Genomic DNA, 14242 nt, shown 5'->3' on the forward strand with positions numbered 1-14242 from the left:
TTGTTCTACTTAGATTGGGTTAACTCAAGATGCTTTTCTTGTGAAGCATGTTTAACTTCAAAGCAAACTATTTTGTAAAGAAACCTAGAAACAGAGCTTCGAGCTCTGCAACGATTAGATATTCTTCTTGCCGCCCACTGGAAAGATCAATGTCATGGTTTTTGTCTGTTTAACACCTAATAATCTAAAGTGACTTGTACAGTCAGCTGAAAAGAGATCACATGACAGTGTTAGCAAATTATTTCCTTAATCTGATAATCTGTTGAGACATCCATGAGTTGCACAGATTGCACTAATTACAGAGGGTTCAAAGTAATCATTACTGTACTTTGCCCAATAATAGATGTACTTTATCGCTAAAGCAGAATAAAATAAATAAATAAATCAGGCATTATCACAGATACATATGGCTAAAATGGACAAACCAAAATTAAACATTTAACACGGTGATTAAAATATTCCCAGGGTTTGTAGCACTTGGTAAGCTGTTTCCATTGGGAAACCCATGCTGTATAGTCACAAGCTTAATTTACTGAACCACTTAAGGCATGACCGTAACCAACTTAAGGAGATTTTTAAGTTGTCTGATTCTTTCCTTAAAGTATCAACTAATTGTGTCTCTGGCCATACAACACACATTCCAGCTTCCACGGTCAGTAGGAGTTTAACATTGAGGTGCCTGGACTCCTGGGAGCTCAGTGGCACCAACCTCAGTGCCTTGGCTCCCACTGACTTCCTTCCTAGCATGGCTAGGTGAGATAACTCAAGTGCACAGGGCTTGTCAGTAGTACTCCAAGAGCACTCCAAAGTTTAAAAAAAAAAACAAAAAAACACAAAATTAAGGTTAAAAATAAAATAAATACCCCTAGCAGTCTGTGGAAAAACAAGTTAGAGAAAAGGAACGTACTTTTCCAAAGCAAAATGCGAGGGTAGTGGGTAGTTAGAGGTACTGGTACAGTTTCTGCTGATCTACTTCTGAGTTAAATCGCTAGAAACACCTGGCTATTTACAGAATTTCTCTGACAATATTTGTGATGTATTTCGTTGTATAATTCATTTCTGGAACAAAGCACATTATCTACACAGGTGCTGTCTGTTTCAATATAAATAACATCTTTTCTTCTGTATTCAGTGACAGTTCTACTGCCATTGTTCAGGAAATAAAAAATATCCATAGATAACAAAATATGCTCTGTAATATTTTTCTTGTCAAGACAAACTGATGAGAAAAATATTTGGTTAGTTTAAATTCTTTTCCTTAAAAGGGAAACATAATACAAGAAGCAATAATATGCATACATAAAGGCAAACAGAAGAAACTACTTTCTATTTAGGTCCTTTTATTATTTTTCTTTCATTTTAGTGCCAGGGAAGCAGAGATGTAACAGATGAGAAGAACTTGTCAGGTTATGCAGTCTGTTTCTCAATAATGTTGTACTATTGCCTATAACCTATGTTTGGGCTTGATGAGCAATATGGCGTCACTACTGTAGAAAGCATTTCCTAAGACAGTTTCGTATCATGCACATGCCAAGTAATTCTGTGGGCTCTGGGGGGAGCTGCTTTGATACAGAACACTACAAATTCACATTCTCTTGATTAATTTCTCTTTGGAAACACCATATTGCTTCTCCTGTGGGTCTGCTGCAAATATTGGTTTATTTTGGGGGGCAGGAGGAGCTACCCTTACTTTGTAATACTATAAAGGGCACAACTGTAATTTCCTGGGATAACTGTAATTTCCTGGGTTGCATTCAATATGTCTAGCTCTTTTTTTGTCACAGTCATCCAGAGGCAGGGACTTGTCTAAGTCTAAAGGCTCATACACTGTCCCTGTAATAAACCAATTGTACTATTGCTTTTAATGTTAAGCTCCTGTTATCCTCACTGACACTTCTATACAACAAGAAACTGCATTTTGCACAAGCTAAAACCTTTAAGCTTCTCTTGGGATGCATATACTGCTTGCCTCTCACTTGTAGCTAAACAAGTGAGAAGATTACAAAGCACCTGATGGAATAATATTGGATTTTATATTTATGGAGGCAAGTCATGTAGCTGGATCTCAACCCAATGCTTGCTGAAGAAATGAAGATTTTGATGAGTTCAACCTGCAGCTCTCTTTGATATTAATGGGAAACAGTTGAAAAGAAATACAGACTCTCACACAGTTATTGTACATTCCTTTACCAGACAGAGAAGCTAGAGACAAAAAGTTCCTTAGGTTCTCATACATAACCACACGTGTTTTATGGCCCTGGTTTTCAGAATTGCACACAGTTAGTACAGTACTTTGAGAATGGTTTACATCCTTACTGAAGCAATCTGAACTTACCTCCTTGCTCATCCAACATAACCAAAGTCCTGATACCAGCATCTTTACTCTACATCCCAATAGTGGTAGCAAGGTAAGGAGAGGGAGGGAGAGAAGAAAGAGAGAGAGAGAAAGAGAGATCAGTGAGGGAACACTCAGTCCTAGATACGGGACATAGGAAGACAAAAGGAAAACAGTGAAAAGAATGACAAGGTCATAAGGGGCTGGTAGCACTGTCCAAACCCCTTATGTGACTGAGCACTGTAAAGGAAACCATATATTCTTAGTTGTGCCACCAGCACTTTAGGATTTCCTGGGATACTGAACTACTGCAGAAAGCACAAAGTCCCAGACCTTGAGATTACAGTAATCACTTTATTCAAGAGTCATTTCTAAAAAGAGTGTTTGTTTCAAAGTTCTCTGTAGAGGGAGAAGGGAAGAAGGGGGTTTTGAAATTGCAGGTGTTTTTTCATCCCACAGAATAGAGAGATGACACACAAACATATGTGGTAATAAGACAGAGTGATTTGTACATCACTCTTGCAACACAGAAGTCAGCTTTCCTAATTAGGAAATGCATTTTAAGGTAGAGTAGCATTTATTGAGATTAACTCATATAATTTGGCACCAAGATCTAATAGATAAGGGTTTAAGCCAACCCACACCTTTACTATCCATCAATGGACTTTGTGTTGAGCTTGAAGGCAAGATTCTTAAAACACATCTGCACTGATCCTATCTCCTGCAGGGGTTAATGGGAGTCTTTTGATTGCCTTTGTTGTGAGTGGGATTTGGGCAAAGCTGAGCACATCAGAGTTCCTTCCTGCCTGAACCAGCAGCAGAACCTTTCACAGATGCAGTTTTTACATGCATTATCACCACTCTGTGTTGTGATCAAGTGTCTCAAGTTTCTGGGTGCTGTGATACAAAGCTATATCACAGATTAGACTAGTTCCTTTTTAATTACAATGGGGAAACTAGTTCTATTCTGCTTAAAGCAGTGATAATGTCTGTGAATAATTAATAGCCTGAACAATATCCTTAATGTTGCGTTTCAGTAACAGATGCAGTAAGTCTTCTGCGGCCTGTCAGCTTGCCAGAGGAGTTACCTGAATATGTGCAGCAGTAATTTAACTGCTTCCATGAACATAAAGCTCCCCATGCCCCTGGGAAGCAGACAGAACTGGTAGTGTTGATTTTGTAGGGGCCGAGGAGATGCGGTTGCTTGAGCATGATTGTCCTGACTGTCCTTTAGGGGTTTTTTAGGCTATCTTCTCTCTCCTCAAGGCACATCAAGAGCTTCATGTTGACCTTCCTCCCTACTGCCCTGCTCACTCATCTTTTTGTCCAGGAGCAGTGATGTCTCTCTGGCCATCAGCTCTGCACTGCATGTTTGCAGGGTGCTCCCAGTGTGTCAGCAGCACTCTGCGTACCTTGGCTCAGCTACAGGACTGCCTGCAGCACTCGGGCTGGCTGGCTGGTACAGCTGCTGTGCTTCTCTGCTTGGCTTCAAGAAGGACTCTGCTTGGTTCAGGAGGGAGATATGATGCCTCTTTTTGCACTCTCATCTGCCTCCCTCCTCACTGTCATTCTTGTTTTTTAAGATAATAATAATGTCTATGTCACTGTAGAAACTGAGGAAAACATCAGATGTGCACAGCCTGGTTCACCTCCCCTTGTTTAATCCCTGTGTAAATTGCCATGAGGAGAGAAGTCTCTTGTACAACAGTCTGCAGGGCCCACTTGCCCTTGGGTCAGCGACCTGTCAGCTACTGCTGCTGCTCTCTCTCCCTTCTTGCTCGTACCACCCTTGCTTGAGTGCCAGCCAGCTTTTATTTTCACAGCCTTTAGAAACTTAGAATCCAAGAGTCATCTTAGACTTGCCTTTTTAGAAGAAGGAAGCTGCCATTAATAAGCTTAAATTTTCTGTGGGACAAGCAAATGTCAGATCTGCTAAGCACTGGATTGTTCAGTAGCTTGTTACTGTGCTCTCTCTACTCTCTTGGTACCCGAGGGTGGCTTACCTGGAATTATTTATAGTATTTTAACAAAACATACATTGTGCAAACATGAAGAGGCTGCTTAGGACCTGAGTCCTCCTGGGTTTGAGTAAATACAGTGCAGTCAGACATAGGGCTTTTCTGAATTTTAAACTTCTGCAGCTGATAATGTGATAGTTCTCAGCCTTCAGTGAGTCAAACATAACTAGGCTGAGAAATGTTTGATGTTCCTTAACCCTCTGACCTTCTGTTTCTTCAGAGTTTGAGATCTAAGCAAACTGCTTTTATGTGGTTAAGATGTCCAGTGACCAGAACAAGACCTATGCTGAAAGAGGAATACAGCAATTAGAATCTACAATTTGTATTTCAAATTAAATACTCACAAAGAGCAAAAGAGGTGCAAATTTCTTGTACTTACCTGACCATCAGTGCCATTTAATTTTATCAGGCAATACTCTTTCCCTTAAGAAGGTAATCTGTAGCTCAGTCTGCCACAGCATTAATACTAATGCGAAAATATCAAGGGTGTGCATTGAATATACTTCTCTGCATCTGTGGTCTAACCCAAAACATATTGAAGCTAATAAAAAGATGCTCACTGACAAAGATAAGAGGTGATTCAGACATCAAGTGACAATCTCCTCCTGTTCCAAGTTTTGGTTAAGCATTAATTGTCAGCTTTTTCACAAAAAATTAACTATGTACAGCCAGTTTAAAAAAAGTATATAAAGTTGCATTCATGCATTTAAAACAGAACCAGACTTGTGATCTGCCTTTAGATACCTCAGAACCAAGCATGTCTGTGATACAGAACTATTTGGAAAATGTGCTCATCATCCAAATGTCTGAGCAGGAAAAAAACCCTCTTAGTATCTGACCCTTAGTGAAAGCAGACTGAGGCATCTGTAGAAGCCACAAACCCGCTTTGTTTAAGGGAAGATAGAGGAAAAAAGGTGGCACACAGGGTGTACTTGGTGCTAAAGGAAAGACCTCCCAAACGCAGAAAATATTGGCATTTCCTGCACTATAACTGCCCCAGAAACTCCCCCTAGCCTGACTGGGAGCAGATGTCAGCAGGCACACTTGAACTGGTTGCTGAGAGAGCGCATAGCAGGAGCTGACGAAAGCTGTGTTTGCACATTATCAGCGTATATCATGTTCTACAGCAACTGATCATATAACCTTGGCAACAAGTTCCCAGCAGAGCCATTGTCACTGGGGTGGGGGCTGTGTGCTGGTGCTGTAATTTTCTGGTCCAGAGTGCCCAAGAAAGGCACTCGTGTACATTGCTTCCCAATACCAGTGGGATCCTAAGTGGTAAGCTATGAATGAGCAGAAGCAGCAAGATCTGTGGTGTTACAAAAAGGTGTCTTTATAGTATGCTTTCCCCAGAATTAGGGCATTTCTGTCTTCTGTGTAATGAAGGAATTTTTCAAGACCTCCAATTCTTGCACAGGCAATCCTCCATTTAGTTTATGGCAAAATAAGAATTCTCAAAAAACAGGGTGCTTAAAGGTAGTTTGGCCAGAGAAAAGAAAAGTACACTTTCGACAGAACCCTACAGACTTCATGGAGTACATGCCACTTGAAGTCAGCTTTCAAAAGCCTTCTCTCTCAGGTTTAGTTTTGACTTTCTTTGTCTCCCTGTTGCACTTGAGAGAAGCATTTGAACTGTTGGATTTTGTCTCGGTACAGCAAACATTTCACACTCTTGTTCTTCATAAGTAAATGGCACAGCGTGAATTGCTTTTGTTGAGCCATTAAACTGACAGCTTTGGAGTTCCTCTGTTTACCCATAAAACAGGTACACCACAGATGGTAAAACATAGAATCTTTCCCACGCAGCCCTCAAACGTACCCAGCCCTGACTCTAGGAGTGGGCAGGTCAGCCTGCCTGTCCTCCCAGACTGTGATTTCCATGGAGTCTGATGTGTGTTACCAAAGCAAAGGGGTATGCAGACCTGGCAAACTTTGCACACAGGATGACCCCCTCATAACAGGAGGCCATCACTTTCAACTTTTAAAAATTAATTCCATTAGAAGAAATAGTGCCATATAGACTCCATAAAGTTCATGAAAGTCAATGACCTTTAAATTTTTGGTAACCCTGAATTCTAGTGTTTGGCTCAAGGTAAACCAACAAGAAGTCGGTTTGAGTTCAGCTTTAACATGCTTTCTGTGAAGCACATACCCAGGTTCTCCACTGGACTGTGATCAAAGGTATTGATCAGAAAGCCAGAATATATGAATTTAAAACTGTGGGCTTACTTCTGGGATGACTCCTAGATATGTCACCCTAAGATAGTCTGCTTCAGTGAAGCCAGTTTAACAGCATAATTTGGATCCCTGTTGCAGTCATAATTATATGTTATCCTCAGTCTTCTGCAACAGCTTTATAAATCTTTTAAATATTAGGGTCTCAATCGAAGCCTTTTAAATGCATCTACAAGATGTTCAGTGGGATTTGACAGCACTTTGGAGAAATGCATTGCTGTATTATTTCTTATTATTACTGTTACAAGATTGAGTTTCCCAAGGAAGGGAGTTGGAATGACATCTCACAGGGCCCAATAGTCCCTCCAGAAATACAATGTGTCACATCCTGTCCTTAGCCATTACATAAAGCAGCTACTCCAGCAGTGACTAAGCCAAAGTCTGATTCTCATAATGATAAATGGAAGTAAAGTATCAGATAGAGAACTGGAATCACTAGAAATCCCTTCTGCATTTCGAGATGTAGCCTGAAAAACTCACGTACACTCTCAGCTATGTGAAGAATACATAAACTTCCACTTCAATGAAGAATTTTGCTTTAATCAATATGGATTTTAGAGTTTGTTTTGAAAAAAAATAATATAGACAATTATATACCAGGACAGCCTGATGTAGCTAGCAGTTCCCAGAGACACTAAAGAGAAATGTCAACCCTCTAAAGACAAAAATGTGGTCAAAGAAACATTTTTAGTAGTAATGCATTTCCTCAGCTCCTGCTCCAGGTTTGCTGTCACCCCATTAATGCTGTAATGTCTCTCTGTGCCTGATTAAGGAGCCATGTTACCTCTCAGAGCCTGTTAATTCACCCTGGGGCTCAGAATCTAAGCAGATAGGAATCTGCATGTAACTTCCCTTCAAATCACATATTCCTGGTTTTCTTCTTGCTCAATGACCCTGACTCTGAGTGCTTTCCAGATGATTTACATAGACCCTGTTACGGGTTTAGTTCTACTTAGCAAATGCTGACACCAAATTATGAATCACCTTCCCTTGTGCCAGATATGTATTTCTGTGGAATTACACAGATTAAAACTCTTGTCTGTATAAAACCATTCCAATAGTTAATGATGTCAAGGGGATATTTTCAAATCAGCTTTGACAGGCTTTGAATGAAACTCTAAATTAATAGATTTTTTAAAAAATTCTTTTGTCATTAATTAAGGAGCATTTGACTCTGGTATTAATATCACGGGAAACTCACTACCCAGCCACAAATGAAGGAAGCTCAATGTCCTCATTAGGGATGCATCTTGATTTTATTGAACTTCCTTAACTTACCATTTCAGCTTTGATATACTGGTAAACTTGACCCTAACCCTACAGCACGTAGGAGGAGAAAATAGTTCTGTCTAGATTTAAATGTTCAGAACAACCCTCTTGTCTTTAGTTGTTGCTGAGTGCTTTCTTGCTGGGCTTTCCACAGTACTGATCTTGACATTCATATCCTTGCAGTGTCAAAGCTAGAAACCATCTTTTTCTTCCACCCTACAATGACTGATTTTCTTTCAAGGTGATGATGGTTCCACTGGAATATAATACTGGACTTACATTTTTTTCTAATGCATTATTCTTCATTTCATGAAGTTGCCTCAGAGATAAAAAGCTTAAACAAGAAAATAATAGGAGTGTCAGCTACAAATTATGTTTTAGTCTTACTCTCCTGCCTAAGTTCATTTTTATTTTGTATTTTGGCCTGAACATTGCATAGCTACATCATAAAATGCAGGTATTTTTAGCGCTGAGTAACTGAGTGGGTCCAATGGCCATTGGTTAATGTAGATGTACATATGTGCTGTGTGGCTACGCTGAGCACCGCAGAGCAAATGGATCTTTGTAATCTACTATGCCAGTATGTAGCTGCCTTCAAACAAAGCATTGGCCAGTTCATAATGTCCACTCACCACTTCTTGCTTCCCCTGTTGTGCTAGAACAGAAACAGCTCCCTGGAAGGATGGGTTATAAAAACAAGCAGTAACAGGCTTAGTCCTTCAGCAAGGAGAATAGTTCCGTTTCCTTCTCTGACATTCCTGGGAAGAGCACCAGAGTTTAGTCTTCAAATTCAGCTTTAGTCTGCTTGGGCAAGGAGGGCATAGAGCCCTTGTGAACATCAATTTTGTCCTTCATGTTATGACCTCTATTTCAGCACTGTGCTGCTATAGAGCTTCCCAGAGTTGACAGCACTTCTCTTTCTCTACAGTTTATTCTGTATTTTCCCAGTATCTAATAGATTGGAACCAATCATGACTGGAATCCATATATATGTGCATAGGAATAATGTTTGAAGTGGAGATATCCTGTTCCCCAGTAGGTAATGGATTTGCTGTATAAAAAGAATATAGTAAGCATTCTTTCACTGACAACAGATATTTTCTATCTCTACTCACTAGACAGGTTCTGCTAAGCAAGTGAGTCTAATTGGATCTTTTTTATTAAATCAGAGCAGTGCAAGTTCAATTTCAAAGACACTCACCGTTTGTCTTTTCAGTCTAAAATCTTTCACTCCTTAAATGCTGCATTTTTTGAAATGTACTGAAGAGGTGATGTTAGAGTAACCAGCAGTTGTTCAGACCACAGAAGAATTTTAAAGGTCTTTTTTGTCACATTGGTGAAAATAATATTCAGTTCATTGTGAAAGAATTCCCTTGACTACTTAAGCTAGCTCTAAAAATTCTGTATTTGCATAAGAAAATATTGCTGCATCTGAATAAAGGCAGGTCTGGAGAGATGCTGAGCTCTTCCAAGAAGCAGTAGAATCCTACGTAAACTAATTGGTAAATTAAGCAGCCCCAGTCTCCTCTTGCTTTGCCATTTGCCGTGATTCAATACTGAAATTCCAGTAGCATTCACAATATGCTCGTTCAGTATGTTAGGAAAACTCAAACAGTGCATAGGTCACGGAAATACGGCTCAGAAGAGACAGGACTGATATTTACTGATGGTGTGGCCCTGGGCAAATCACTTCCCTCTCCTGTGCCTCTCTTCCTTCCCACTCATCATCTACCTCATCTAGGCATTTTGGGGCAGCAGACTCTCCCGTCTTGTGTTTGTGGAGGTAACCATATAAAACTCTCGTGTATATCAGTGAACTGCATCCAGCCCTGAGGTGGCATAAAGTGATGGTTAGAAATAGCATGTCCGGAGAATGACCAGTGAAAAGGGACAAATTGCTCACAAGACAAGGGTGTGTTTTGGTTACAAGAGGCCCAGATCTGAAGTGTTTGTGCACTAGCAATGCTGACTATGCTCAGTGACCCATCTGCCCGTCTGCCTGTGCACAGAAATTTAATTTTGTCTCCACTGGACTCCATTGATTGCCACAGCCCTGACTGATTTCAACACTGTGAAGCCTACGGCTGGGTTTGTGCTTGTTCCTGAACATGGGACTTGATGTCATGTTCCACCCGCTGCGTCTGCTGGAGACTCCTCCAGTTGTCAGGAGTACTGGGACTGTCAGTACTGATGACCCTGATTAAAAATGTCACCAGCTCCAGAGCCACAGCTCACATGGTGTCTGAAAATAACATGGCCTGGCAGGCAGGAGCAAAGTTTTCCACCACCTGCTGCCTGATCGCTGTAAGTAACCTGGGCTGAGTTTGGTAGTGCCCATCTTTTAAATCCCTTCATTACAAAGAGGCTGAAATGAGCATGAATTACCTTTTTTGCTCTTGCACCTTCTTTCCAGGTAGGTGCAAGCTGTGTTAGCAGTGGGGACTGAGCCCAAGTTCCCTTCCTCTGCACTGTGGAAAAACAGAGAACTTTCTTCTCCAGAGCTGTCAGTTTAGGACATCTCAGAGCCATGAAAGCCTAATCAATGTTTCAGAGATGCATAAAGTGGTACTTAAATGCTGTGGTGACTGATGCTCTATAAATAGCTGCAAGTGTTTATATAGCAGGAGGTACTTGGAGAGGACAGGGCAAGCAGGCGGAGGGTCTTTCTCACCTTCTCTTTGCAGTGTTACAGCAAGGACATTGGAGTGGTACTGGCACGAGGCTGAGGAGCTCTTCAGCAAACTCAGCTGTTTGTCCCTCACTCAGGTCACCTTCAGAGGCCGTTTCCTTAGCTTATCTCAAGCAGCCTACCTCAGTGGGTTCTCAGATATGGGCAAAACACCGTGCCTCAGCAGCTGGTCTGCAGTTTGACACTTGGCAACTGAGGCATGGTGTCTCAAATGACCCTTGTGCCTGGGGAGGGATAAGGAAGAAGAGAACGGCTTATAAAGCCGTGGCCATGACCTCGCAATGTGAGTAAGGCAAAAATCACCCCCAGTGTGTCAGGCTCTCCATCACCTTCCCTCACAACAGAAGCACAAATAAAATGCTGATCCTTACCTCTTCAACAAGCTGCAGCATTCGACGTGTACTCTCAAGGGACTGAAAAAAGCAGAGAAAAAGCAACTTAGATTTGGCAAAGCATAGTTCCCACCACTATGGGAACATTGGGCTCATGCTGACAATATGTTTTTCCAATGCTCTTTGCCTTTCTTCCAAATCAGGACATCAGCAGGAGACTGGTGATCTCTTCATCTTCCATGCTCTGGGACGGCATACTGATGCCACAGCTCCTGCTGCATCGGCCTGGAGCAGCCCTAAAGCTTGTACTCCCTGTGCCTGTGTGGTGCAGCAGTGGTGCTGAGAACAGCTGGTGTTCCACTTTAGAAATAAAATCAGTGGGTTTCAGCTCAGACCTTTCAGAGACCTAAATGGTGACATTTAATATTGCATAGATTTGGCAAATTGAAGGAATCCTAAGACAATATTACACTGCTGATTTTTGGTTGAAGGTCAGTCAAGCTGATGCACATCCTAATACCTAAGCCAAGCTCACAATCTATAAACATCTTAATCTAGACTACCTAATCTGGACTAAACATAACATTAAACTGTACCACAGTTCATTTCTTTCCCAATTCTACCTTCAGTGTAAAGCTGATGGAAAATGCCATCAGCCCTAGAAATCCTTTGTCAGATTGGCTCATATTTCTGTCCGTGCCTCCCACCTAACCCCAAACCCAAGTTTCCTCTGTAGCTATCAGTCTCACTTCATCAGCAAGCTGATCAGCACGCCGCTGCATTTCTTCCAACTCATTGCGCATGTCCGCATCTTCTGCCATTTTAGCTGTGGGTGTGTTTGTGGAAGCTGCAGATCAAGGATTTCTGCTCAGCTGCCTGCAAGCCTGGAAGACAGTGAAAAGGGAAAGAAGCAGCGAGGTTAGGCTCCCTGAAGCACTGAAATGACTTAAATTTCAGTTACCCAGAAGTCCTTTCATAACATGAATGCCTTCACCCAACCTTTTTCATTCTGGACAGTAATTCCTATGTAGTATAGAGTGCACAAGATTTTTCAAGGTGATGTCTTAATCCTGTACTATTAATCACTCTTTAGGAAAAAGGATTTATTCTTGTCATGTTAATTGAGGAAAAGTGAATCCTTCCTTTATCCTTAACAATGCGAACGCTATACACATCGCAGCTGAATAGTCAGGAGGCATTATTCATATTGGAAGTGGGCTTGGCACCCAATTTTTCTTCCTAGAATTAAAAGCCTAAATGTGAAGGAGACCAATGTCAAGCTTATGCCCTCACATCCTAAATTTAGCTGTATTGCTTGGAGGGCTGTATGCTCAGCTAATGAATCTCAAAGTTAAAGACAATGAAACTTTTGTATCAGCAGTGACTTGCCCAAGCTGCTCTAGTTCAGACTCCAAAATAATATTTACAGTTAGGCTGGATGAAGTCATCTACCTGGGAGAATCTTTCATTTCAAGTGAAAGGGCTACAGGAGTTAATTAGTGCCGTCATCTTCCCCCCAGGTTCTCATCTTGGTTATTCCTCTCAATACCGATCAGCAGCATTGAGCTCCTCCTAACCAGAGATCAGGATGCAACCTACTAATCCTCATTCGGTTAGGGCTTCTTTTTTGTTATAAATTCAAGCTAGCTCTGATTACTGAGCATGACTTGATTAAGAAAGGCGGGTCTTCCTACCATCTGTCAGGTCTTTACAACAACAACACCGGCTTATTTCTTTGCTTGATTCAAGCATGGCACATTGCAAATTGCTGCTCACTGAATGTTAGATTTGTTCATTGCAGGTGCAGAAGAGATGGAAAGTTGTGGGGGACTGAGAATATACAGCCATAAAGCACATGCTATCATGCTCAATTACAGAAAGACGACAAAAGGAGCCCCTTTCAGTAAATCTTCTCTAGGAAAGCAAAATCCCAGAGGCTATTTTCTGTTCTTTCTTTGCATTATGTACAACCCTTATAAAGCAAGGGAGAACTTGGCTCTGAAATTTCAACAATAATAACTTAGTTTAAAAGCGAGTTATTTTCTATCTGAGATGAATTCATTCCTTGCTTTGAGCAGTCTGCATCATAACAACAGGAGCATGGGCTGAACAGGTAAAGCTGGATGGCCAAGATATTTTCTGGATCATGCCTCAAGCAGGGGCTTAGAAAAGTGTAGGGACAGCAGAAAGCTCCTTGCATTTTCCCTGAAGCTTCATCAACAAATTTGCTGTTTTTCTTATCTAAGAAGGAATATGTGACCTTCATGCTTTTTCATTAGCTGTGTCCTCACTTGCTTTTCCTCTTTGAAGATACAGCAGGAAGAAGTCCATCTTGGAGAGCCAACCCTGAAGCTATTGGCACAGTATCCCGCTTTCATCACTGAGCACATCGCTACATCTTTGTCAGAGGAAGGCTGACATTCCACACAATGGGTCACACAATGTTTAGGATTCCAAATATATTCTGGAGAAGAAGCCCACCCCATTTTGCCAGCTGCATGGTCACAGCGGTGTGAAGAACCAAGCTTAAGCATCTCATCTGCAGCCCCAGCTGATGCAAATACAGAGCTTAATTTCATGCTAATATTCAGACTGATATCGGGCATTTCAAGGATGCTCACAAACAGCAGTAAATAAGCTTTATGAAACTGTCGCACTCTGAGGATTAGGAGGAAAAATTGAATCAGGAATCTGTCTCCTGAAGGGCTTGTAAACGTGTGGGGACACTCTCAAGGCCACCTTAATCTTTCCACTCCATTGCTGCTCTCACAGTGCCTTTTGAGATGTATCATGCAGCTCCAAAAAGACACTGCTCCTGAAAAGCAAATGGAGCCAGCTTGACTGGGATAAAAATAAGTTATTAGAGCACTGAGCTTTAGTAAAAATCATGAAAATGTAGACATGTTCTAATTGGTATATACATGTAGCTGTGAGAGGCAGAAAGCTGGTTTTGTTTGTTGTCTACTTGATAGCATTTTCCTAGCTGTAAACTGGGGATTTGGTTCCGTCTCTAAGCATATCCCACGTGATCTCAGTGATCATAGATGTGTGAGTGAAGGTGTGATGAGTGCTTCTCCTGACGATAATGAACAATGCAGTCTGTTTGTCAGTCACCACAAATAACAAAAATTGTTTGAGAACAGAAAATTCAGTTCTCAAATAAACTCCAGACTGGCTTTTGATCTTTTACTTATTAATTTTGGATCATGAGCCAGCAGTAGTTTTGGAAGGTGCAAAAAAAGCAACAAAGGGGTGAAATATTGTGATTTTTCTTAGGGTTATCCTTTTCAGTTAATTGAAAGCATCAGTTGACATCTTAGTGACAGATGCATCCTATTTTTCATCAAACTAAAAAAAAATGTCA

The 14242-nt window shown here is 41.1% G+C and overlaps 1 protein-coding gene across 1 annotated transcript in view; it reads right to left on the minus strand.

Moving 5' to 3' along the window:
- SNAP25 (synaptosome associated protein 25) overlaps positions 1-14242 on the minus strand; it is a 65215-nt gene that overhangs the window by 18938 nt on the left and 32035 nt on the right. Inside the window, exons 2-4 of the mRNA XM_085218961.1 lie at positions 11628-11762; positions 10918-10959; positions 2336-2384 (exon numbers count right to left, since the gene is read on the minus strand). Of these exons, the coding sequence (XP_085075087.1) occupies positions 2336-2384; positions 10918-10959; positions 11628-11699 (163 nt within the window). The 5' untranslated portion in view covers positions 11700-11762. The remainder of the gene's footprint in view (positions 1-2335; positions 2385-10917; positions 10960-11627; positions 11763-14242) is intronic.

The sequence above is a fragment of the Meleagris gallopavo genome, chromosome 2 (assembly GCF_905368555.1).
Source record: "Meleagris gallopavo chromosome 2, MGAL_WU_HG_1.1, whole genome shotgun sequence".
Taxonomy (NCBI): Eukaryota; Metazoa; Chordata; class Aves; order Galliformes; family Phasianidae; genus Meleagris; species Meleagris gallopavo.